Source organism: Mobula hypostoma, chromosome 30 (assembly GCF_963921235.1).
Source record: "Mobula hypostoma chromosome 30, sMobHyp1.1, whole genome shotgun sequence".
Taxonomy (NCBI): Eukaryota; Metazoa; Chordata; class Chondrichthyes; order Myliobatiformes; family Myliobatidae; genus Mobula; species Mobula hypostoma.
This window is the reverse complement of record NC_086126.1, coordinates 15645919-15670666: the sequence shown is the minus strand read 5'-3', so window position 1 is coordinate 15670666 and position 24748 is coordinate 15645919. Positions and strand designations below refer to the sequence as shown.

Sequence of the window (24748 nt, the reverse complement as noted above, 5' to 3'; positions counted from 1 at the left end):
CTCCAAAGCCAGTAGATCCTTCCTCAAGTACGGAGACCAGAACTGCACGCAGTACTCCAGGTGCGGCCTCACCAGTACCCTGTACAGTTGCAGCATAACCTCCCTGCTCCTAGATTCAATCCCTCTAGCGATGAAGGCCAACATCCCATTTGCCCGCTTGATAGCCTGCTGCACCTGCAAACCAACCTTTTGTGGTTCACGCACAAGCACCCCCAAGCCCCTCTGTACAGCAGCATGCTGCAATCTTTCATCATTTAAGTAATAATCTGCTCTTCCATTTTTTTTCTTTCCGTGCGAGTTGTCTGCACGCGATCTAGATGGTGTCTGGCAGCCATCAGTCCCACTAACCACAAGACTAATCTCTACCACTTCTCCCCCTCTCAGGTCTGCACACTGCGGGCATCTTGTATTGAGATTGGACAGCCCAGAATCTGCTAACGAGCTGCAGCTCTGCCTTCTAAAAATTATTTGAAAGGGACCTTGTGTGAAGAACTCCCTTGAAAGCATCCAGAAGCCAATTCTCTGGATGCTTTCAAGAAAGAGTTAGATAGCGCTCTTAAAGATAGCGGAGTGAAGGGATATGGGGAGAAGGCAGGAACAGGGTCCTGATTGTGGATGATCAGCCATGATCACAGTGAATGGTGGTGCTGGCTCGAAGGGCCGAATGGCCTACTCCTGCACCTATACGTCTATTGTAAAAAAAGTTGCTCCTTATTTACCCCAAATATGTTCCAAAACCGAATGTGTATTGGAATTTCCTTGTCAAAATATTTAATGTGAAGGTCCAATTTTTGATAATTTTGATCTATGCAACTGATAGTATTCAAGCAGTTCCTGTTTGCCTGCCAGTGTTGGAGTTTAGATTACGAGAATAACCTCTTTCCTTACGAGGCATCCACTGCCAAAGTTGCTTGAAGTTCACGAACTTCTGTGGATTCCCTTGGCTGATGGTTATCGTCCAGTAGACTTGAGTGAGTGTTGCATGTCTTCCATTTTCATTGTACACCTGGTTCACCTCCCCTCCCTTCCTTACCTTCCACGGCCCGCCACCCTCTCCTATTCGGTTCCTCCTTCTTTGACCCTTTACTCCTTCCACCGATCGTCTGCCGGCCGGTGGTGCCACAGCACCCACACCGGAGCGGTCCCAGGTTCGAATCCGGCCGGCTCCCCGCGCGCTTCCCATCCATGCTGGGCTGAACATCGAGCTGGCACCTCGTCCTCGTTAAAAAGCAGAGCAATGCTAAGGAGACAGCCCGATGCACCGTGAGGCGTGGAAAGCCACGAGAACCTATCGCCGCCCAGTTTCTTGGTCCATCAACTCTTCCCCCCCCCCACCCACCTTCCCCCTCACCGATCACCTAAAACTTTGAATGCATGGATTCAGACTCCTGTACCTCCTCCCCGATGGCAGTGAAACCCCCTGGATTCCTCGGCTGCGCAAGTCCAGGGAAGACACCCTCCAACCCTCCAAACACGTGAGATTGAGGATTGAGGTGCATTCCCACCCCAAACCCCGGTTTGTGTGGATTCTGTGTAATCTGCTGCCCCGTTATAAATTAGTGCCACAAAATAACACAGTACACTGCATACAATTGAAAGATTATAATTATTAATTTATTATATTTATTGGGTTAATTGAGTATTGGACCCCATTCAGTGACTATTGGGTTGATTGAGTATTGGGTTAATTAAGTATTGGACACATTCAGTGACCAATGGGTTCAGTGACCAGTGGGTTGATTGACTATTGGACCCATTCAGTGACCATTGGGTTAATTGAGTATTGGGTTGATTGACTATTGGACACATACAGTGACCAGTGGGTTAATTGACTATTGGAACCATTCAGTGACTAATTGGGTTAATTGAGTTTCTCCTCTACTGTAAAGATGAAGCCACACTCAGGTTGGAGGAACAACACTTTATATTCCGTCTGGGTAGCCTCCAATCTGATGGCATGAACATCGACTTCTCTAACTTCCGCTAATGCCCCACCTCCCCCTCGTACCCCATCTGTTACTTATTTTTATACACACATTCTTACTCTCACTCTCCTTTTTCTCCCTCTGTCCCTCTGAATATACCCCTTGCCCATCCTCTGGGTCCCCCCCCCTTGTCTTTCTTCCCAGACCTCCTGTCCCATGATCCTCTCGTATCCCCTTTTGCCAATCACCTGTCCAGCTCTTGGCTCCATCCCTCCCCCTCCTGTCTTCTCCTATCATTTTGGATCTCCCCCTCCCCCTCCAACTTTCAAATCCCTTACTCACTCTTCCTTCAGTTAGTCCTGACGAAGGGTCTCGGCCTGAAACGTCAACTGCACCTCTTCCTAGAGATGCTGCCTGGCCTGCTGCGTTCACCAGCAACTTTGATGTGTGTTGCTTGAATTTCCAGCATCTGCAGCATTCCTGTTGTTTGGGTTAATTGGGTATTGGGTTAATTAAGTATTGGACACATTCAGTGACCAATGGGTTCGGTGACTATTGGGTTAATTGACTATTGGACCCATTCAGTGACCATTGGGTTAATTGAGTATTGGGTTGATTGACTATTGGACACATACAGTGACCAGTGGGTTAATTGACTATTGGACCCATTCTGAGATTGTTGGGTTCATTCAGAATTGGATCCCTTTCATTGCGTGTGGGGTCCGTTACGTGTTGTACCCTGCTTTCCATGTTCATCGTTGAACCTCCTCCATTGACTACTTGGCTCCTTTAACACCGAACTCCACTCATGGTCTGCTCTTGATTCCAGGGTCCAGACGGCCAATGGGGTGGTGAGTGAGAGACCACTGCCCGCCCCCCGGATCAAAAAGACGCAGAGCACCGTGACCGCACCATCGGACTCCACATCGTTGACCAACGGGGCCTCTCCGGCCACGGCAGACCCTTCAGACTCGTTGAGACCACCCAAGTCACCAGTCAAGGACAAGTCGGCAGCGCCGGCCCCATCCGCCGAGAATACCCGGGAAAGTGCCGCCGGTCGCCCCATGCCAACGCCATCTGGGCCGGCTCCATCGCCCGCGGCGACGCCAACCAACCAGAGGGAATCTGAAGCGCGAACGAAGCGAAAGGCCCCGCCTCCCCCACTGTCAATAAGCACGAGCGCCCCCTCCCCTGGCAAGGAGGACGCCGGCACGGAGGCTCCAGGAGGGAGGATACCAACCGGGCCATTGGTGGTGAGTGGTCCGCTCCCTCTTCCTCTCCTCACTCGAGTGGGGCCGGGGACCTCTCTGGGAAGGGGCAAGCCTTTGATCCGATCGGATCAAGATCAGGCTCACTGTCACCGAGCGACGCTCACGAAACGCCGGAGGGAGTCAGCAGGTCGGGCAGCATCTGTGGACGTTTCAGGCCGAGATCCTCCTTCGGGACCGGAAAGGAAGGATGCCAGAATGAAAGTGTGGGGGTGCGGGGAGGGGGGAGGACGAGCCAGAGGGTCAGAGGTGAAACCAGCTGGGCGGGAAAGGCCAAGGGCTGGAGAAGAAGGAATCTGATAGGGAAGGAGGGGGCAAACCAGAGGGAGGTGTTGGGCAGGTGAGGGGGACAGGTGAATCTGGCCAGGTGGGAAGGGCTGGAGAAGGAATCTGATAGGAGAGTGGACCACGGGAGAATGGGAAGCAGGAAGGGGAGCTGATAGCAGGAGGGGGAAGAAGAGGTAAGAAATCACAGTGGGGGCCAACGGGAGGAGGAGGAGGGGGGAAGGAAAATCATTGCTAGAAGGAGAAATTGCTGTTCGTGCCACCAGGCTGGAAGTGACCTAGACAGAACGTGAGATGTTGCTCCCCCCCCCCCGCCCCCTCCGAGGGCGGCCTCATCGTGGCAAAAGACTGGTACGTAATTAAATTGGCTGGGCACCGGAAATTCTGCTTGACAAAGCGGGCCCCCCTCCCCCAATTCGGCCGGAAAGGTGACCCCAGCAGGTTCGCAGGTGAAGTACAATCAGAAGGCATTTGGAGAGGTGCATGGAGAGAAAAGGGTTAAAGGGCTGGGGTGGGGGGTGGGGACTGGGCTTGTGCCTGTGTAAAGTTGCTGGTCTAACTGCCCCCTCTGCTCCCGGCCTCCCCACAGCAGTGTCCTGGTCAGACCTCGGCACCGGTCAACCCCAGCCGCTCCCTGTTGGACTGGTGCAAGGACGTGACCAAGAGCTACCCCCGGCTGAAGATAACCAACTTCACCACCTCCTGGAGAAACGGCCTCGCCTTCTGTGCCATGCTGCATCACTTCCACCCAGAACTCATGTGAGTGAAGCCACTGTGCCCGGGGCCCGCCCTCCAGCTTCCCCCCCACCCCGGGGCCCATCCTCTCCCCCCCCCCCACCGGCCTCAGCTCCACCTGGGGCCCATCCCCCCACACCCTCCAGCTCCCCCCCCACCCCGGGGCCCATCCTCTCCCCCCCCCACTGGCCTCAGCTCCACCTGGGGCCCATCCCCCCACGCCCTCCAGCTTCCCCCCCACCCCGGGGCCCATCCTCTCCCCCCCCACCGGCCTCAGCTCCACCTGGGGCCCATCCCCCCACACCCTCCAGCTCCCCCCCACCCCGGGGCCCATCCTCTCCCCCCCACTGGCCTCAGCTCCACCTGGGGCCCATCCCCCCACGCCCTCCAGCTTCCCCCCCACCCCGGGGCCCATCCTCTCCCCCCCACCGGCCTCAGCTCCACCTGGGGCCTATCCCCCATGCCCTCCAGCTCCCCCCCAGGGCTCCTTCCCACCCCCACGCCCTCCAGCTCTCTCCCGCCCCCCCCACCGGCCTCAGCTCCACCTGGGGCCCATCCCCCCACGCCCTCCAGCTCCCCCCCAGGGCTCCTTCCCACCCCCCATGCCCTCCAGCTCCCCCCCCACCCCGGGGCCCATCCTCTTCCCCCCTCCACCGGCCTCAGCTCCACCTGGGGCCCATCCCCCCACACCCTCCAGCCCCCCCCCCGGGGACCCTTCCCACCCGCCCCTGCCCTCCAGCTCTCTTCCCCCCCCCAACCAGCCTCAGCTTCACCTGGGGCCCATCCCCCCACGCCCTCCAGCTATTCCCCCCCCCACCGGCCTCAGCTCCACCTGGGGCCCATCCCCCCACGCCCTCCAGCTCCCCCCCCCCAGGGCTCCTTCCCACCCCCCACGCCCTCCAGCTCCCCCCGGGGGACCCTTCCCATCTGCCCCTGCCCTCCAGCTCTCTTCTTCCCTCCCCCCACACCCTCCAGCTCCCACCCCCGGCTCCGCCTCAGGGCCCGTCTCTCCCCCCCCCCAGGCATCGGCTCCACCCTGGGGCCTTCTCCCCATGGGCAAGGTCTGTTCAAGGCGAGCCCTGAGGGGCTCCTGCAGGGTTCTGAGTTGGATGATCAGCCATGATCTTACCGAATGGCGGTGCAGTCTCAAAGGGCCGAACGGCCTACTCCCGCACCTATTGTCTATGTTTCTATCATGGCTCCACCCTGGGTCTTCCTTCTTGCTGCCCCATCAGCCAGGCTCTATCCTGGGCCCTGCCCCGCAATGGGGGAGCTCCACCCCGGGGATCCCTTCTGTCCCCTCCTGGTTCTACCCAGGGGCCAGCCGCACCCAAACCCGAACCCACCCCTTTCCTGCTGTTCACACAGAGTGCAGATCCACCCTTGCTTGGCGCAGCGCTGCCCTGGGTCCTCTCCCTCCGACAGCCTCGGGTTCCCCACTCAAACCCACAGGCCGAGATCTGCCCATTGCAATCGCCCCGATCCCTCAATTTCCCTTGGGGGGTGAGGTGCACCAGAGGCTGATGAGCTGGGACCCTCCACTCTCTCACTCCCAACCATTTATCTCCCACCCCTCTAGAGACTACAATTCACTGGATCCCCAAGACATCAAGGCCAACAACAGGAAGGTGAGGCGTGGAGTCGAGGCTCCTACCGTGGAGGTTTGGAAGGTGGGGGGTGGTGTTTGGTGAGGGGGGTGTGCAGGTCGAAGGTTAAGGCAGTGCTGGGTTCCCCAGTGAGCCCCTTTCCGGGAGTTTGAGGTGACCACCGACTGACCTTCTTCCCATCATGCACTTGGGGCCCCCCCCTTCCTTTGACCTCAGCGAATGGCTTGTGACTCCTGTCCGAGATAGAGCCCTCTCGCAGGCCTTTCTGCCCATCGAGTCCGTTCTGACCATCAACCGCCTATTTCCACTGGTCTCCTTGCACTCACCTCACACACTCTTGGAGAGTACCACTCTGCACTCCATCTGGGTCGCCTCTAAATCGACGATGCGAGCACAGACTCCTCCAACTTTCTGGTCAAAGTGTCTCTCTCCCTCCCTCCCTCCCCCTTCCCATTCTTCAACTTTCCCCCCACTCTGGCCTCTTCTCCTCACCTGCCTATCACCTCCCCGCTTCCCTTTCGCCCACGGACCCCTCTCCTATCAGATTCATAGAAACAGAAAAACCCTGTAGCATAACACAGGCCATTCGGCCCACAAAGCTGTGCTGAACATGTCCTTAACTGAGACCTACCTAGGCTTTACCCACAGCCCTCTATTTTTCTGAGCTCCACGTATCCATCCAGGACCCTATCGTTTCCGCCGCCACCTCCGGCGACCCATTCCACGCACTCACCACTCTGCATTAAAAAAACTTACCCCTGACCTCTCCTCCGTACCTCTGTTCCGACTTCTTCAGCCGTTTACCACCTCCCGGCTTCTTAATCCATCCCCATCTCTTCCCCCCACCCCATCTACCTGACGTCACCTACCATCTTCTAGCCGGTCCTCCTTTCCCTTCCCCTTTCTTACCCTGGCTTCTCCACCCCCCCTCCCCTTCCAGCGCTGAAGAACGGTCTTGGCCCAAAACGTCGACTGATTATTCCCCTCTGTAGATGCTACCCGACCTGCTGGGTTCCTCCAGCATTTTCTGTGAACGTTGGTCTGCATTTCCAGCATCTGTGATTAAGTCCCTCCTGATTAAGGCTCTTTTAATCCAGGGGGCAACTGGTGAGGCTTTGCTGACCTTTTCCCACTTCCCTATAAGTACACCCAGTCTGAAAAGTCAGGAGACGGGACTGCGTCAGGCTTGGCTTCGCCTGCGCCCTGAAGGGTCACAGCAAGACCTTTTTTCCTTCCTCCCCAGTGTCACACACCATTCTCCCTTTGCAAGAGGCTGCCCCCCCCCGGATCGTGCTGATTGTCAACCTAAACAAACCATTTCATTTATGCTCGAACAGCAAGACTAATTCTGTCTGGGAACGAGCAGTGCAATGTTTCGGCGCGCACGTGGTTAGTAAAATCGACAAAATAATCTCAGAATATGGAACAATTTGAAGGTCCCACAGGTTCATTTTATTATCAAAGTCTGTGTGCAGAGTAAAACTCTGAGATTTGTCTTCTCCACATAGTCACAAAATACAGAGGAAGCACAGAAGTAGTTGAAAGACGTCAATCCCCCCCCCACCGCACGAAAAGAAAAATAATTGCAACCCCTCCCTCGCACAAAAGCTAACAGATCACCCACATAGAGAAACGTGAATGTCACACCCCCAGCCAGCCAATCGGCATCAAGAAAGAATGGCTGAGAACACAGGGGGAAAAAATGGTACAGAAAGAGGTCAATATGAACTACAGCCCAATCCATAAATCTCGGAATTTTGACAAAATCTCCCGGAGTGTCAGGAAGAGCAATTGCCTGAACCCAACGGCCCCTCGGAGGGCAGCAACTCGTTCATTACGTGCCCTGTCATACGACATCATCACGTGCCAAGCCGTGGGCGATCGTGGTCTTGTCCACGATTGTTCTGGGCAAATTTTTCTACAGAAGAGGTTTGCCATCGCCCGCTTCTGGGCGGTGACTTCACAATGTGGGCCCCCCCCCCCCATCACAGATTGTCTGCCTAGCGTCAGTAACGTAACCAGGACTTGTGATCTGCACCGGCTGCTCGTACGGCCGGTTCCCATGGCTTCACCTGACCCCGATCGGGGGGGAGGGGGGCGCTAGGCAGGTGCTACTCCCTGTCTAAGGGTGACCTGTAGGCTAGCGGAGGGAAGGAGCTCCTCACACCTCCTTTGGTAGAGACGTATCTCCACCTCCCCCCCCCCCGCCACCCAATGGAACAAGCAGCACAGTGATAGCAGCGACACGAGACATGGCTGACGCTGGAATAACAGCAGCATTCTGCTGGAGGGCAGCTCCTCCAGGGGGGTGGGGAAGGAATTTTTGACGTTTCAGGTCAAAACCCTGCAGAGTTTCTCTCCCGCCCCCCCCCCCCCGACAGATGCCAGACTGGGTTCTTCCACAAGATCGCACTGTAGCAGGGCCATTCAGCCCAAGTCACTCATGCTGGATCGAAATTCTCACCTGAACTAGTCCCATTTGCACACGTGGCCCATGTCCCTCAAAACCAAGGGTTCCTAACCTCTTTTTACACTGTGGACCCTACCATTAAGCAAGGGGCTGTGGACCCCAAATTGCCAACCCCCTGCTCCAAATTATCCCTATCCACGTTTACCTACCAGTTATTGATGGAGGGAGAGTGCCCCTTCTAGCCCAGCAATCCCCTAATGTAATCCTAGCCCGATTGCGGGACAATTTACAATGATCAATTAAACATCCTTGGATGGTGGGACCCAGTGGACACCCACGCGGGGTGAGAACGTACACAAGCAGCGGCGGGAATTGAACCCGGGTCCTCTGTACTGTAAAGCGTCGTGCTGACCACAACGCTACCACGCCACAAACCCTCCCACCTCCCCCACCATCCAAGCGTCTTTCGAATGTTGTTAATATACCTGGCTTAATGACCTCCCTGGGGGCAGCTCGATCCATAATGACTGGCCTTTTTTTTTAAAAGTTGTCCTTCGGGTACCTGTTACATTTCTTCCCTCTCCCTCCCCCAGGGGTAAAAAAAAGACCCTATTCACACCCACTGTATGTACCCCTGAAGATTTTAGGCACCTCTACAAGATCACCTGTGCTCCAAGGAGTAAAATCCTTGTCTGTCTAACCTTTCCATACAACCCACCCTGGCGACATCCTCGTAATTCTCCCAGGCTTTCCTTCCAGCTTATCCGCATCTTTCCAACAGCAGGGTGACCGAAACAGGATATTCCAGATGCTGCCTCACCAGCAACTGCTACTGGGAACTCAACGCCCTGCCCAATGAAGCCCAACACCTCGACAGCCTCCTTCACCGCGCTGCCTACCCGCGACTCGTACTCCGAGGACCCCCCCCCCGGTTCTATAGCACTCCCCGAGGACCAGACCGTTTCTCCGCCAGGGTCCTCCCCTCCCGAGACACAGAGCCTCACGCTCGCCCGCGTTTAACTGCATTTGCCGCTGCTCAGCCCACTCCCCCGGTTGATCAAGGTGCCCGTGTATTAACCACCGTGACAGTCGTCACTCAGCTCACCGTCACCTGCAAACCTACCGTGTCTTTATTTTTTTGGGAGGGGACGAGGGTGGTGGAGATCAGTGTGGATCTGAGGGAGGAGGGGACAGGAGTGGTTTCAGAAAGAGTGGGTTCCAGAACGGGGCAGGGGGCTGAGAGTCGGGGGTTTCACAGGGGGAGAAGTAGATGGTGGGGTAGGTGCAGCGGCGACGGTGGGAGGGGAGGGGATGGGGGTACCGCCGGTGACTGAGCCCTGCTCCCCTCCCCAGGCCTTCGACGGCTTCGCCAGCCTGGGCATCTCGCGGCTGCTGGAGCCCGAGGACATGGTGCTGCTGGCCATCCCCGACAAGCTGATCGTGATGACCTACCTGTGCCAGATCCGGGCGCACTTCACGGGCCAGGAGCTGGACGTGGTGACCATCGAGGAGAACAGCAGCCACAGCACCTACAAGGTGGGGCGCTTCGACTCCGACTCGCACAGCTCCATCGACCCCGGCCAGTTCTACCAGGAGAGGAGGCCGCCGCCGCCAGCGGCCGCCACGACCGCGGCGCCCCAGAGACCCGCCCGGCCCAAGAAGGAGGCGCAGGGGAGGAACAGCCGGGGCCCGGAGGGTGGGCAGGAGCCCGCCCCGACCCCGGACGTGCCGGTGCCCATGGCCCGGAGGAAGAGCCGGGGAGCCGAGGCCGAGCAGCAGGGGAAGCCCGTCGCCCCGGTGCCCGATGACAAGTCGGCGGGGACGGGGACGGGGACGCCCGGCGCGGCCACGAAACCGGAGCAGCACGGGGTTGCGCAATCCCCGGCAGCGAAGGACAATGGGAAGCAGGTCGCAGCTGTTGTGGACTCCCCTGCACCGAAGGACCATGGGAAGCAGGTCGCAAGTATTGACATTGCTCCTGCAGCGAAGGACCATGGGAAGCAGGTCGCAGCTGTTGAGGACTCCCCTGCACCGAAGGACCATGGGAAGCAGGTCGCAAGTATTGACATTGCTCCTGCAGCGAAGGACCATGGGAAGCAGGTCGCAGCTGTTGTGGACTCCCCTGTACCGAAGGCACATGGGAAGCAGGTCGCAACTGTTGTGGACTCCCCTGCACCGAAGGACCATGGGAAGCAGGTCGCAGCTGTTGAGGACTCCCCTGCACCGAAGGACCATGGGAAGCAGGTCGCAAGTATTGACATTGCTCCTGCAGCGAAGGACCATGGGAAGCAGGTCGCAGCTGTTGTGGACTCCCCTGTACCGAAGGCACATGGGAAGCAGGTCGCAACTGTTGTGGACTCCCCTGCACCGAAGGACAATGGGAAGCAGGTCGCAAGTATTGACATTTCTCCTGCAGCGAAGGACCATGGGAAGCAGGTCGCAGCTGTTGCGGACTCCCCTGCAGCGAAGGAATATGGGAAGCAGGTCGCAGCTGTTGCGGACTCCCCTGCAGCGAAGGAACACGGGAAGCAGGTCGCAGCTGTTGCGGACTCCTCGGCAGCGAAGGACCACGGGAAGCAGGTCGCAGCTGTTGTGGACTCCACTGCAGCGAAGGAACATGGGAAGCAGGTCGCAGCTGCTGCGGACTCCTCGGCAGCGAAGGACCATGGGAAGCAGGTCGCAGCTGTTGTGGACTCCCCTGCACCGAAGGACAATGGGAAGCAGGTAGCAAGTATTGACATAGCTCCTGCAGTGAAGGACCATGGGAAGCAGGTCGCAGCTGGTTTGGACGCCCCTGCAGCGAAGGACCATGGGAAGCAGGTCGCAAGCATCGCCATCTCTCCTGCGGCGAAGGACCATTTGGAGCCGGTTGAGGCTGACAAGCAAGTCCTTGATTCCGTGCCACCGACCGCACCGGTAAGTAACGGGAAGCCGGTGGATGGGACCCCGGAGAGGAGGATCAGTGTGGAACTATCGGCCGCCGGGGCTGTTCCGGAGGAGCACGGGAAGCGGGTCGCATTGTGTGGGGCTGAACCTGATGGGAAAACCGTCGGCGAGCCCGGCAAGGCGGCGGCGGCGGCCCCAGCCCCCGGGGAGCAGGCGTTCGCTGGGGCCGACGGGAAGAAGGTCACCGGGCAGCCTCCCGGCGTGGACGTGGAGGATGCCGGGAGGACGGTCGCCGCCGGGCCGACGCCGGCAGCTCCCGGGGCTCGATTGGAGACGGCGTCCGGCCGCCCGGAGAGGCCGCAGCGCTCGCTGTCGACGGAGAGCCGCTCCCCCGGGCGCTGCAGCCGCTCGGGCTTCTCGCACCTGAGGGACGCCGACCTGGTGAAGAAGAAGCGGGCGAGGAGGCGCAGCAGCTCGGTGGAGGATTCGGATGCTGCCCAGGGACTGGGGGCGGCCGCCAAGCCGGAGGTAAGTCGAGTTGGCCCGCAGTCTCTCTGCTTTGCGTTACAAACTTAACCCGCAGTGCAAGGTGTGTGGCTAAACGACCGGGAGCGTCTGGGTCAGTCCTGCCCTCGGCCAATGCTGGGGGAACTCGGCGGGTCGGGCAGCGTCCAGCCCAGCCCTGCCGAGCCGTCACCTCCCGACTCGCTGCATCGGTCTCCCGTCTCCGGGTCGATCCCAGCCTCCTGACCGATTGAACCCGCCGACCCTTGTTCCCCCTGTCGGGTGCTCGCACATCTGTTGCTGCCAGCTCGGGAAGAGCTTGCGGCGTGAGGATGGACTTCGGGACCCCCGGGGGGGAGCTCAGGGCCCGGCCGGCCACGGCTGCTGTTCCGTTACCGATTGGTTAAAACGGGTGGTAACCGAATCCTGCGCGGCCAGCCATCCTAACTCCACTCCCATTCCTACATTGACATGTCTGCCAGTGCCCTCCTCTGCTGCCACGCCGGGGCCAGACACGGGTTGGATCCTGCCTTGTCAGCCTCCAAGCCGACGGCGTCGACACCGACTTCTCTCAAATTCTGGCAACCACTTCCCCTCTCTGGCCTCTTTACCCCTTCCCAATTGTGACCTCCCGTCATCTGCACCTCCCTCTCCATACCCCCCTCCCGGTTTCCCACTCCCCTGTTATTCCACGGTCCACTCTCCTCTCCGATCAGATTCCTCCTCCTCCACAAACGAGAGAATCTGCAGATGCCGGAAATCCAGAGCAGTGCGCGCAGCCGGAGGAACTCGCAGGGGCCAGGCGGCGTCCATGGGGGGAAAAGTACAGTCGACATTTCAGGCCGAAACCCTTCGGCAGGACTGGACGGGGAAAAAGAGCCTCCTCCTTCAGCCCTTTACCTCTATCTGCTTCTCACATCGTTCCCGTTCCTGCTCTTCCCTCTCACCTGAATTCACCCATCACCTCCCAGCTTGTGCCTCTCCTCACCCCCACCTTCGCAGTTTGACTCTCTGCCCCATTTCTTTCCAGCCTTACTTAAGGGTCTCGGGCCGAGATGCTGCCTGGGTCGCTGGCATTTTGCGTGTGTTACTCTGCGTTTCAGGGGTTCATTTCTATTGTCAGAAGTGTGCGTGTACAAAACAACTCTGATATTCGTCTTCTCCAGATAGCCATGAAATACCGAAAGACCGTCGTAGTTGTTGAAAGAAAACACACCAACTTCCCCCATATCTCTCTCTCTCTCACACACACACACACACACACACACACACACACACACACACCCCCAAAAAGAAACAACACTTGCAAACCCCAAAACCCACCCCCCCGGCAAAAAAAAACCGCTCATTGGTGTCAAATCGACCACCCCCTCCAATAATACAGGAAAAAAAACAGCGACAGTAACAATTCCTGACCCCCTCATTCTCAGTAAAACCAGCAACAATAGCATCGAAGCCCCCACACACTCGCACGTGCATGCTCTCTCTCTCTCTCTCTCTCACACTCACACACACACACACACACACCGCTAACAAGTTACCCACCCGCCAATCAGCCAGAAGACAGAGGACATCGATAAAAACCGAAGGAGACCGATACCAAGTCCAGTAATCACATAAATCTCCGAACTGCGAAAACCTAACTCCGCCAGCGCGCGACGACGGGCTCTGTGGCACCGTTTGTGTTTAGGATCGGTAACGGGGTCGCCGGGCCCTGCTTCAGGTTTCCGTGCTTCTCCGCGCTGGCGTCTCGGAGTTGAAAGCGCTGTTCTTTCTGGAACACGGGCCACCTCCAAAAAGCGGGAGGATGGGCCAGAGTTGATGAACGGAGTGGGTTGGAACGAAAGCGTGAGATGGAAAGAATTATTCAGAATCTGAAGTGTGGGAACGTCCATCCTCTCCGTCTCCTTAATGACTTCCTGTGCTGTGCTAATATTGGACTCAGGGGTTCTGTGGTCAAGAGTCAAAGTACGTTTTTATCAAAGAATGTATACAACTGTGAGATTCGTCTCCTTACGGGCAGCCACAAAGCAAGGAACCCTAAAGAATCGAATTAAGAAACAAAAGACCAACACCCAGTGCGCAGAGACTGACGGGGGAAAAAAACAAATCACGCCAACAACGGCAACGAGCTACAGCATTCCGAGCCAAATTGAGTCCTTGGATCCGGATGCCCGGAGTCGGATCCGAAGCCCCCGGTCTCAGCTCATCGCCTCGGCGGGGCCAATCGCGGCTGCGAAGCACGGCGGCCGGGGCAGCCTCGCGGAGAGGGGAGCAGGCGAAATCGGTCCCGACTCTGGCACCCTGCCTCTCCGGTCTGCCCTGCGCCGGCGTTTCGGTTGCCCGAGCAGCGGGTCGGGCCCCGTATTCGGGCCCGGAGCCTCGGCGACTTCCTCTCCGAATCTCTCGCTCCAAGTTGCCGATTCTGCAACAATAATAGATAGTCCGCTGTGCTAGCTTCCACATGGGTCAGGCCGTGTACACGTGAACTGTCATGGAAACAATGGGTGAGAGAGGGAGCATTCACGTATAAAGTCCTCCCTGGGGCATCGTGATCCTATGGAAACACCCTGAGGTTACCATTGACAGGAAGCTGAACTGGTCTAACCATATAAACACCGTGGCTACCGAGCAGGTCAAAGGCTGGAATCCCGTGTAACTCACCTCCGGACTCCCCACAGCCCGTCCACCATCGACAAGGCTCAGGTCAGGAGTGTAATGGAATACTCGCCACTCGCCTGGATGAGTGAAGCTCCGTCAACACTCGAGAAGCTCGACACCATCCAGGGTGGAGCGCCATGGGAGGGTGGCAGAGATGGGTGCCGGGGGGGGGCGGTGGTTGGCAGGGGTGCCGACACACCCAGCCCTGGGACGCCGGGCAAAGTCATTTGATTCCAGACAAGAGGTTTGTAGATCATTACAGAATGTCTCTCTGGTGCTTCCCTCTCCCGTCCCCTCTTCCCAACCGTGATTCCCCTCTCCCGTCCCCTCTTCCCAACCGTGATTCCCCTCTCCCGTCCCCTCTTCCCAACCGTGATTCCCCTCTCCCTTCCCCTCTTCCCAACCATGATTCCCGTCTTCCCACTCTCAGTCCACAACTTAGACCCATATCTGATATACATCTATCGCCCGTTGACGATTTCTGTCCTCCTCTCTCTGCAGCTGGATGTCAGCGAGGTACAGATCGAGATCTGCCCCGAGCCCGGTGCCAAGCTGGCATCGCCCGGGCAGGACAGGTACCAGCCGGGCACGGAGCAGCGTGGAGGTACGTCTGACGCGAAAGGTCGGTCTCACTGGTCACGGGGGAATGCGCCATTAGCGTCCACGACCCTACTGCGCTCCCAGCGCCAGCGAAGCGAGCCCACGACCGGCTAAGCCTCACGGTACACCTGCAGAAAGTATGAGAATATCTGTGCGTACGCAGACGACGGAGTGTGCGTTCGCAGGGGACACGAATGTGGAGGAGAGGGGCGGGTGAGCCCGGTGTTGGGGTGGTTCAGGGAGGTAATGACTTCCTCTCTCCCGGTGCAGAGTTGAAGAGGCAGAAGTCCGTGCAGGAGGAGCAGTCCGTTGGGAAGGAAAACGTTCCGGAGGTCAAGCCCGACGACGACACCCTGGTACGTGACATGGCCACAGCTTCCAGCCGACACTGAGTCAGTCCGACGTCGGTACCGGTGGGGACGGGTCTGTCACTGTGAACACCGGGGTACAGTACCGGTGGGGACGGGTCTGTCACTGTATAACCCCGGGGTACGGTACCGGTGGGGACGGGTCTGTCACTGTGTAACCCCGGGGTACGGTACCGGTGGGGACGGGTCTGTCAGTGTGTAACCCCGGGGTACGGTACCGGTGGGGACGGGTCTGTCAGTGTGTAACCCCGGGGTACGGTACCGGTGGGGACGGGTCTGTCGCTGTGTAACCCCGGGGTACGGTACCGGTGGGGACGGGTCTGTCGCTGTGTAACCCCGGGGTACGGTACCGGTGGGGACGGGTCTGTCAGTGTGTAACCCCGGGGTACGGTACCGGTGGGGACGGGTCTGTCACTGTGTAACCCCGGGGTACGGTACCGGTGGGGACGGGTCTGTCACTGTATAACCCTGGGGTACGGTACCGGTGGGGACGGGTCTGTCACTGTGTAACCCCGGGGTACGGTACCGGTGGGGACGGGTCTGTCACTGTGTAACACCAGGGTACGGTACCGGTGGGGACGGGTCTGTCACTGTATAACCCCGGGGTACGGTACCGGTGGGGACGTGTCTGTCACTGTATAACACCAGGGTACGGTACCGGTGGGGAGGGGTCTGTCAGTGTGTAACCCCGGGGTACGGTACCGGTGGGGACGGGTCTGTCACTGTGTAACCCCGGGGTACGGTACCGGTGGGGACGGGTCTGTCACTGTGTAACACCAGGGTACGGTACCGGTGGGGACGGGTCTGTCGCTGTGTAACCCCGGGGTACGGTACCGGTGGGGACGGGTCTGTCGCTGTGTAACCCCGGGGTACGGTACCGGTGGGGACGGGTCTGTCAGTGTGTAACCCCGGGGTACGGTACCGGTGGGGACGGGTCTGTCGCTGTGTAACCCCGGGGTACGGTACCGGTGGGGACGGGTCTGTCGCTGTATAACCCCGGGGTACGGTACCGGTGGGGACGGGTCTGTCAGTGTGTAACCCCGGGGTACGGTACCGGTGGGGACGGGTCTGTCGCTGTGTAACCCCGGGGTACGGTACCGGTGGGGACGGGTCTGTCGCTGTGTAACCCCGGGGTACGGTACCGGTGGGGACGGGTCTGTCGCTGTGTAACCCCGGGGTACGGTACCGGTGGGGACGGGTCTGTCAGTGTGTAACCCCGGGGTACGGTACCGGTGGGGACGGGTCTGTCGCTGTGTAACCCCGGGGTACGGTACCGGTGGGGACGGGTCTGTCAGTGTGTAACCCCGGGGTACGGTACCGGTGGGGAGGGGTCTGTCGCTGTGTAACCCCGGGGTACGGTACCGGTGGGGAGGGGTCTGTCGCTGTGTAACCCCGGGGTACGGTACCGGTGGGGACGGGTCTGTCGCTGTGTAACCCCGGGGTACGGTACCGGTGGGGACGGGTCTGTCGCTGTGTAACCCCGGGGTACGGTACCGGTGGGGAGGGGTCTTTCACTGTGTAACCCCGGGGTATGGTACCGGTGGGGACGGGTCTGTCCGTGTGTAACCCCGGGGTACGGTACCGGTGGGGACGGGTCTGTCACTGTGTAACCCCGGGGTACGGTACCGGTGGGGACGGGTCTGTCACTGTATAACCCCGGGGTACGGTACCAGTGGGGACGGGTCTGTCACCGTGTGACACCGGGGTACGGTACCGGTGGGGAGGGGTCTGTCAGTGTGTAACCCCGGGGTATGGTACCGGTGGGGATGGGTCTGTCACTGTATAACACTGGGGTACGGTACCGGTGGGGACGGGTCTGTCGCTGTGTAACCCCGGGGTACGGTACCGGTGGGGAGGGGTCTGTCAGTGTCTAACCCCGGGGTACGGTACCAGTGGGGACGGGTCTGTCACTGTGTAACCCCGGGGTACGGTACCGGTGGGGAGGGGTCTGTCACTGTGTAACCCCGGGGTACAGTACCGGTGGGGACGGGTCTGTCACTGTATAACACTGGGGTACGGTACCGGTGGGGACGGGTCTGTCACTGTGTAACCCCGGGGTACGGTACCGGTGGGGACGGGTCTGTCACTGTGTAACCCCGGGGTACGGTACCGGTGGGGAGGGGTCTGTCAGTGTGTAACCCCGGGGTACGGTACCGGTGGGGACGGGTCTGTCAGTGTGTAACCCCGGGGTACGGTACTGGTGGGGACGGGTCTGTCGCTGTGTAACCCCGGGGTACGGTACCGGTGGGGAGGGGTCTGTCACTGTATAACCCCGGGGTACGGTACCGGTGGGGAGGGGTCTGTCACTGTGTAACCCCGGGGTACGGTACCGGTGGGGACGGGTCTGTCGCTGTGTAATTGGTTCTCACGGAGACCTATCCTGGTCCCCAGCGGTTCCGAGACACCAGTCAGTACGTGCTGGGTGAGCTGACCGCCCTCGAGAGCGAACAGAAGCAGATCGACTCCCGGGCCGCTGTCGTCGAGAAGCAGCTGCGGCACCTGATGGCGTCCGGTGAGTGAACCGTCGGACCGGGGGTCGGGGAGAGCGCGGGAGATTACTCATTGCACTGGCCTACCCCCCCACAGTCCCACCAGAGCCCATCCTCTGCCTCCTACCCATAGACTGGTGGGGGAGGGTTGATAATTTAGAGAGGTCGATCAGCCCCGCACACCATTGGGATACGGAAAGAATCCACCGTGGTCGTCCGGCGATCACGGTTCACGATTCAGTTTGATCTGTCACGTAGACATCAGACCGTACGGGGAAATGCGCTGTTTTCGCACAGCCGCGGAGGTGGCTCGCGGGTGGCGTCACACTCGGTCGCGGACTCCCGGACGTTGGGATGGAACTCGGGTCTCTGGTGCTGTGGGGGCAGAGGCTGTACCCGCAGTGCTGCCCCTGAAGAGGCGGGCAGGGTCTCACTGCGTTCGTCGTGGGGGCTGGTTACTAATTTGGTGGGGCTGTCACTGCGTTTGAGGCTGTCTGGGCCCAGACGTCCTCCTCACGAGACAATGCCCTCGTCCCTCGCGGTCCGTCGCTGCAGCCTCGGTAACGACGCTCTCTGACCTCAGGTACGAGCAGGACGGAAGAGGAACTGCTGATCCAGGAGTGGTTCGTCCTGGTGAACAAGAAGAACGCACTGATTCGGAGACAGGACCAACTGCAGCTGCTGTGAGTGCAACGAGTCCTGAAGCTGGCTTGCCAGCTCGGCTGGTACGAGGGGCCACAGCGTCAGCCCGTTCTGGGCAGTGTTGCCAATCTGTGCCACCCGTCCCATCCCATCACACACTCCCGGGGTCAGACACAGAGTGAAGCTCCCTCCACACCGTCCCATCACACACTCCCGGGGTCAGACACAGAATGAAGCTCCCTCCACACCGTCCCATCACACACTCCCGGGGTCGGACACAGAGTGAATCTCCCTCCACACCGTCCCATCACACACTCCCGGGGTCAGACACAGAGTGAAGCTCTCTCCACACTGTCCCATCACACACTCCCGGGGTCAGACACAGAGTGAAGCTCCCTCCACATCGTCCCATCACACACTCCCGGGGTCAGACACAGAGTGAAACTCCCTCCACACCGTCCCACCACACTCTCCCGGGGTCAGACACTGAGTGAAGCTCCCTCCGCACCATCCCATCACACACTCCCGGGGTCAGACACAGAGTGAAGCTCCCTCCACACCGTCCCATCACACACTCCCGGGGTCAGACACAGAGTGAAACTCCCTCCACACCGTCCCACCACACTCTCCCGGGGTCAGACACAGAGTGAAGATCCCTCCACACCGTCCCATCACACACTCCCGGAGTCAGACACAGAGTGAAGCTCCCTCCACACCGTCCCATCGCACACTCCCGGGGTCAGACACACAGAGTGAAACTCCCTCCGCACCGTCCCATCGCACACTCCCGGGGTCAGACACAGAGTGAAACTCCCTCCGCACCGTCCCATCGCACACTCCCGAGGTCAGACACAGAGTGAAGCTCCCTCCGCACCGTCCCATCGCACGCTCCCGGGGTCAGACACAGAGTGAAGCTCCCTCCGCACCGTCCCATCGCACACTCCCGGGGTCAGACACAGAGTGAAGCTCCCTCCACACTCCCGGGGTCAGACACACAGAGTGAAACTCCCTCCGCACAGTCCCATCGCACACTCCCGGGGTCAGACACAGAGTGAAACTCCCTCCGCACCGTCCCATCGCACACTCCCGAGGTCAGACACAGAGTGAAGCTCCCTCCGCACCGTCCCATCGCACACTCCCGGGGTCAGACACAGAGTGAAGCTCCCTCCGCACCGTCCCATCGCACACTCCCGGGGTCAGACACAGAGTGAAGCTCCCTCCGCACCGTCCCATCACACACTCCCGGGGTCAGACACAGAGTGAAGATCCCTCCACACCGTCCCATCACACACTCCCGGGGTCAGACACAGAGTGAAGCTCCCTCCACACCGTCCCACCACACTCTCCCGGGGTCAGACACAGAGTGAAGCTCCCTCCACACCGTCCCATCACACACTCCCAGGATCACTGCCTCTTGTTTTGCGAATTGAGGGTGCCACCATCGAGTTAAGGCCATGCAGGTTGTGTGGCAGTCCCCTGAGTGTCTCTGGTCTGACCTGGGCTCTCCCTGTCTCTGTGCAGAGAGGAGGAACAGGATCTGGAGCGGAGGTTCGAGTTGCTGAACAGGGAGCTTCGCGCCATGATGGCGATCGAAGGTAACTTGCGCGATTCCGCGTCCTCGAGGCTGAGACCCGAGTGAAGGGTACAGCTGCCGAACCCTCTGATTGGTTGCTCCATCTTTGCATCCTGCTATACCTTGTGAAACCCCGCTGGTTTCCATGTATGTCTCGCGCAGATACCCTCCGGTCCCGCCAAAATCGTGAGATTGAGACGGCTCGATCCCACCGCAAACTGTGTGGTTGCGGTGTAATTTGCTACCGTTACAAATTAGGGTCGCGAAATAAGGGACAGTACACTGCGTGTGATTAAACAAATTATATTTATAAATCTTAACTAAAGGGTTTGTAAAAACAACAGAAAGAAAAGGGCCCTTTCTAATTAACCAGTGAAATGGGCACAAGTTGGCGCTCACCTTGAACCTGTCAGTCAGTCACACGTCACTGGGTCAACGTGACAGTGTGCACCACCTTCCGAAAACGTCACTCGCCGTCCATCTCGAACGACCGGGTCTCCCAGCGGGTTCTGTCCTGCGACCGGTTCTCCCCGGCGTCTTGTCTCTTCACGTCCCGCCTCGAGCCCGGCCTCGGTGCCCCTCGCCGGAGAAACCTCCCTCCAGCTGTCCCATCCGAATCGGATGGGATGCATTTCTCCTCGCCTCTAAATTTCACCAGTAACCCTAACAAGCTGAAAACAGAACAGTCTGCCCTTACAGAACTGCCAGAATGAGATACGTACAGCGTAACTGTAAAAATACAAACCGGGGCACGACACTGGGGTTTATAGAAAGTGGAGGGAGATTCTTAACTTTGCGGCAGAGGAGGGAAAAATGAAGCTGTGATTACAGTAAGTATTGTACATTAAAATATAGTGCAAAAACAGAAATGAAAAAGTAGTGAGGTAATGTTCACGGGTTCAAAGTCCATTCAGAAATCAGATGGCAGAGGGGAAGAAGCTGTTCCTGAATCATTGAGTGTGAGCCTTCAGGCTCCTGTACCTCCTCCCTGACGGTAGCAATGAGAAGAGGACATGTCCTGGGTGGTGGGGGTCTTTAATAATGGACACTGCCTTCCTGAGGCACCGCTGCTTCGACGTGAAGGGGGCTCGTGCCCCGTCATGGAGCTGACAAACTTTCCTCCTTCCACCTTCCAAATAACGTACGGGTTAGCCCGGCGAGCCGCGCCCCAGCCCAGCCGTTCAACGCGAGCCTGCAGCGCGGTAGCGTGGCGGTCAGCAGAACGGTTCACGGCGCAAGCGGCCCGGGTCCACTTCCCGCCGCTGCCCGTGAGCCGTTTCTGCATTCTCTCCTCCTCCGCCCCCCCCCGTGACCGCTTGGGTTTCCCCCGGGGGGCTCCCGTTTCCTCCCACAGTCCCAAAGACCGAACGCTTGGTTCCCCCCGCTCCCTCGCGCTCATCTTTTCCGGGACTGTTTCACGTTTTCTCGTCCTCCATCCCGTTCCCCGCGCCCTCCCTCAGACTGGAAGAAGACCGACGCCCAGCAGCGGAGGGAGCACCTGTTACTCGAGGAGCTGGTCGCCCTGGTCAACCAGCGGGACTCCCTGGTCCGCGATCTGGACGCGAAGGAGAGATTGTAAGTGGGTCGGAATTCCTGCCTCCTGGGTTGTTTTGTTGTGCCTGAGGTCTGGGTGTTGGTGTTGCGGAGAGAGGGCAGGGGAATGGGGTCGAGAGGGATCATAAATCAGCCACGATTGAAGGGAAGGGCAGACTCGATGGGCTGAATGACCTCATTCTGCTGTGGTCACTGAGTTCCATTTGGTTTACTGTCAGGACGGGAAATTTTTGTTTTGTATGCAGTGCATGCAGATCGTCTCAAACCATAAGCAGAAAGGGGAAAGGAATGCAGAATAGAGTGTTACAGTTACAGAGAAAAGTGCAGGGCAGGCAGTAAGGAGCGAGGGTCATGACGAGGTAGACTGTGCGGGGAACAGTTCCTTTCCGTACGAGAGGCCTGGTCAAGGGTCTGAGCACAGCGGCGTTGAAGCTGCCCTTGAGCTGGGGGTGTGTTCCCAAGCTTTCGCCCGATGGGGAAAGTGGAGACGTGGGGAGGAGAGGGGAGAGTGCTGGGTCACGCCGGCCGCTTTCCCGGGACAGCGGAGAGGAGGCTGGCTCGCGCGGCGGGCTGGGCTGCGTCCACCGCTCGGAGCCGGTCCTGCTGCCGCCGGCCGCCACTGTGAAATTCGTCAGACGTGACGCGGCTTCCTGCAGCCGGCTGGGAGTGCATCCGTACAAAATAAACTGGGGCTTGACAGGGGCGTGCCGGCTTTCGTTCGCCTTCTGAGCGCCAGTGCGAATCAAAAGTCCAACGTCACTGTACACAACCCTGAGACTCGTTTTCAGGCAGGCGTACTCAATAAATCCATTATAGAATATTAGGTATGGCAGAATCAATGGAAGACTTGGGGGCGTTTAACCAGTGTAGAAAAGACAGCAAACTCTGCAGATACTTTCTTTTAAAAGAAAAGTAATAATAATAGTCAAAGATCAATAAATATGGAGAGGAAGGGGAGGGGGTGGTAGTGGGTGAGGGAGATGGGGTGAGGGACGGGCTGGTGGTGGAGACAGGGTCTGTGGTGTTGCGGGCTGAGGCGAGTTTGGTGATTTATTTCCTCTCTCTTTCTACCCCACCGCAGCGCGGAAGAGGAGGATGCTCGGCTGGAACGGGGGCTGGAGCACCAGCGGCGACGGTCCAGCCGGCGGGAGAAATGTGTAGTGAACTGAACGGGGTTGGGGGGGGGGGGCCCTCCCCGAGCGGGAGGGGGACGGGGCCTGCCCGCGGCCGGAGGGGAGACGCTTGCCGTTGCTTCGCGTAGCTGAGGGGTGGCGACCCTCCCCCCCCCATACACGCGCGCCCCCGTCCCCGTCGGCGCTGGGAGTACCCGTGTCTGTGGACGTCAACAAGGCCGCAGAAAGCATCGATTCGCCTCTGCGTCTCTGTGCTGCGGACGACAGTCCCTCCTTGGGACTTCGAAGTGAATTTCATGGCTCCCGTTAGCCCAGCCCTGAGGATAAGATGGTAGGGAGGTGGATGTTAACCCAGGCAGTGTAGGGGGGTGATGGCAGTGGGATCCGGGGCCGCACCAGACCTTCGCTCTCCCACAACCCACCCTGTCCCTCCCCGTCTCAGACCCCTAGGATGCCAGGCAGCCGATAACCATAACCATACCGCTCTCCGCCCGCCCGCCCCCTCCCCGACAAGCTCTGAAGCACCCTGGGGTGGGGTGGGCTCCTCTTGGGTGCTTGATCTACCTCAGTGCCTCCTACCTACTCGTCCCCCACTTCCGACGGACTCGGTGATCGAACGGTCTGTGGGGAGGGGGGTGCGGGCAGACGGTCAAATTCGCAGATTAATCAGCCTCGGCGGCGGGGGTTGGGGGGAGCTCGGTCACCGCTTACTCTGCGAGGGCCGAGCATCGGCCGTCAGGGAGCATCCTGGGGGGGAGGAAGGGACAGACAACCAAGAGCGGGGGTTCGGGTGGGGAGCGGTGAGGACAGGGGAACCCGAGGGGGGAGGTACGAGTACAGAAGGGGCTGCTGGAGGAAGTGGTGGGTGCGGGTTCCATATCAACGTTGGGGAAAGTTTGGATAGGTGTGGTTCGCAATAAGAGTCGAGCACCGACTCGATGGGCCAAAGGGTCTCGTTTCGTGCTCTGGTGCGTTTATAACTGTGGCGGAGGGAGCGTGCGGGGTCGGACCCCGGGGCAGCCACACTCAGTGGGGGGGGGTGGATCTTGTGGGGGAGAGCACAAGCGATGGGTGCAGCCAGCCTGAAAGGTGGATATGCGGGGAGCTTCTTTCCCCCCCCGGCAGCTGTCCCTGACCTGCCCGGTGGGGTTAGGGGGCTTTGTTTATCGGCGGGGTGAATCCCCCACTGCCAGGTTTGGAACCCACGCGCTCTGCTGTAAATAACCCCGCCTCCCCAAACGATCGAGGGACCTTGCCCAGGCAAGAGGCCGTCTGCCCCTACCTCGTCCTCGTCCCTCGTATGTGTGGACCTACCCTCTGCCTTCCGCCCCCACCGGTCTCAATTCCGCCGGGCACTTTGGCCCATCCCCTCGCCTCTCCCCTCTCCTCTTCCCCTCCCCTCCGCTCTCCAGGTGCACACGATCGATGGGTTGGTCGGCGGCTGTAAACTGCACCACCCCCCCTCGCCCCAGCATGTGGGTGGAGTGTGGACTCTGGGGGGTGCGGGGGAAGCCTGGGGGGAGAACGTATCAGGGTCTAATGACGATCGGCGTGCCAAAGGGCCTCGCTCCCTCCATTCGACGCCCTCACCAATGAAGCTCCAGCTCTGGGACTGAGGGTGAAGGGTCCTTCTGGGGGTTCTGGAGAACACCAGCTCCCCGACCCCATTGGCCATTCCAGATTGCCAGCTGGCGTGTCGGGCAAATCCCCTGTCCGGACGGGAAGATCTCCCTCGGCCAAGTTGCTCGTCAGAAAGCGGACTTTGCTTGGAATCTGTTCCATTTTTTTGTTGTTGTTGCACTATTTATGATCTGCTGTTTGGAATTAAAGCCATACCAAAGAAAGCCACTGCCTTCCGGGTCGTTCTTTGCCTGGGCCGTAACCGTAATGATCTCCGCCGTCCGGCCTTCACTGTCGGAGCTGGAGGTTCCTCAGAGGTGGAAGTGCTGTGGTTTTAACAGAAAAGCATTGCGAGAGAGTAAAGGGAAGGGTTAGGGTAGTGATCAGCGTTGTGCCTTTCCAGCGCCATTGATCCGTGTAAAATTCCTGCCACTGTCGATAAGGGGTTTACACTTTCTCCACGTGACTGTGTGAGTTTCCTCCCGCAA

The 24748-nt window shown here is 59.0% G+C and overlaps 1 protein-coding gene across 5 annotated transcripts in view; it reads left to right on the top strand.

The window, feature by feature from the left end:
• The window catches only part of LOC134339751 (EH domain-binding protein 1-like), a 125587-nt gene extending 101109 nt beyond the window's left edge, over positions 1 to 24478 (top strand). For 3 of the 5 annotated variants that reach the window (XM_063036505.1, XM_063036503.1, XM_063036507.1), the window contains 11 exons: positions 2755 to 3178; positions 4068 to 4237; positions 5793 to 5841; positions 9584 to 11644; positions 14783 to 14885; positions 15152 to 15237; positions 17641 to 17761; positions 18322 to 18421; positions 19902 to 19975; positions 21414 to 21528; positions 22589 to 24478. In XM_063036505.1, the coding sequence (XP_062892575.1) occupies positions 2755 to 3178; positions 4068 to 4237; positions 5793 to 5841; positions 9584 to 11644; positions 14783 to 14885; positions 15152 to 15237; positions 17641 to 17761; positions 18322 to 18421; positions 19902 to 19975; positions 21414 to 21528; positions 22589 to 22676 (3391 nt within the window). In that variant the 3' untranslated portion in view covers positions 22677 to 24478. The remainder of the gene's footprint in view (positions 1 to 2754; positions 3179 to 4067; positions 4238 to 5792; positions 5842 to 9583; positions 11645 to 14782; positions 14886 to 15151; positions 15238 to 17640; positions 17762 to 18321; positions 18422 to 19901; positions 19976 to 21413; positions 21529 to 22588) is intronic. The other 2 variants (XM_063036506.1, XM_063036504.1) reach the window with 2 other exon arrangements.
• Positions 24479 to 24748: the final 270 nt, after the last annotated feature.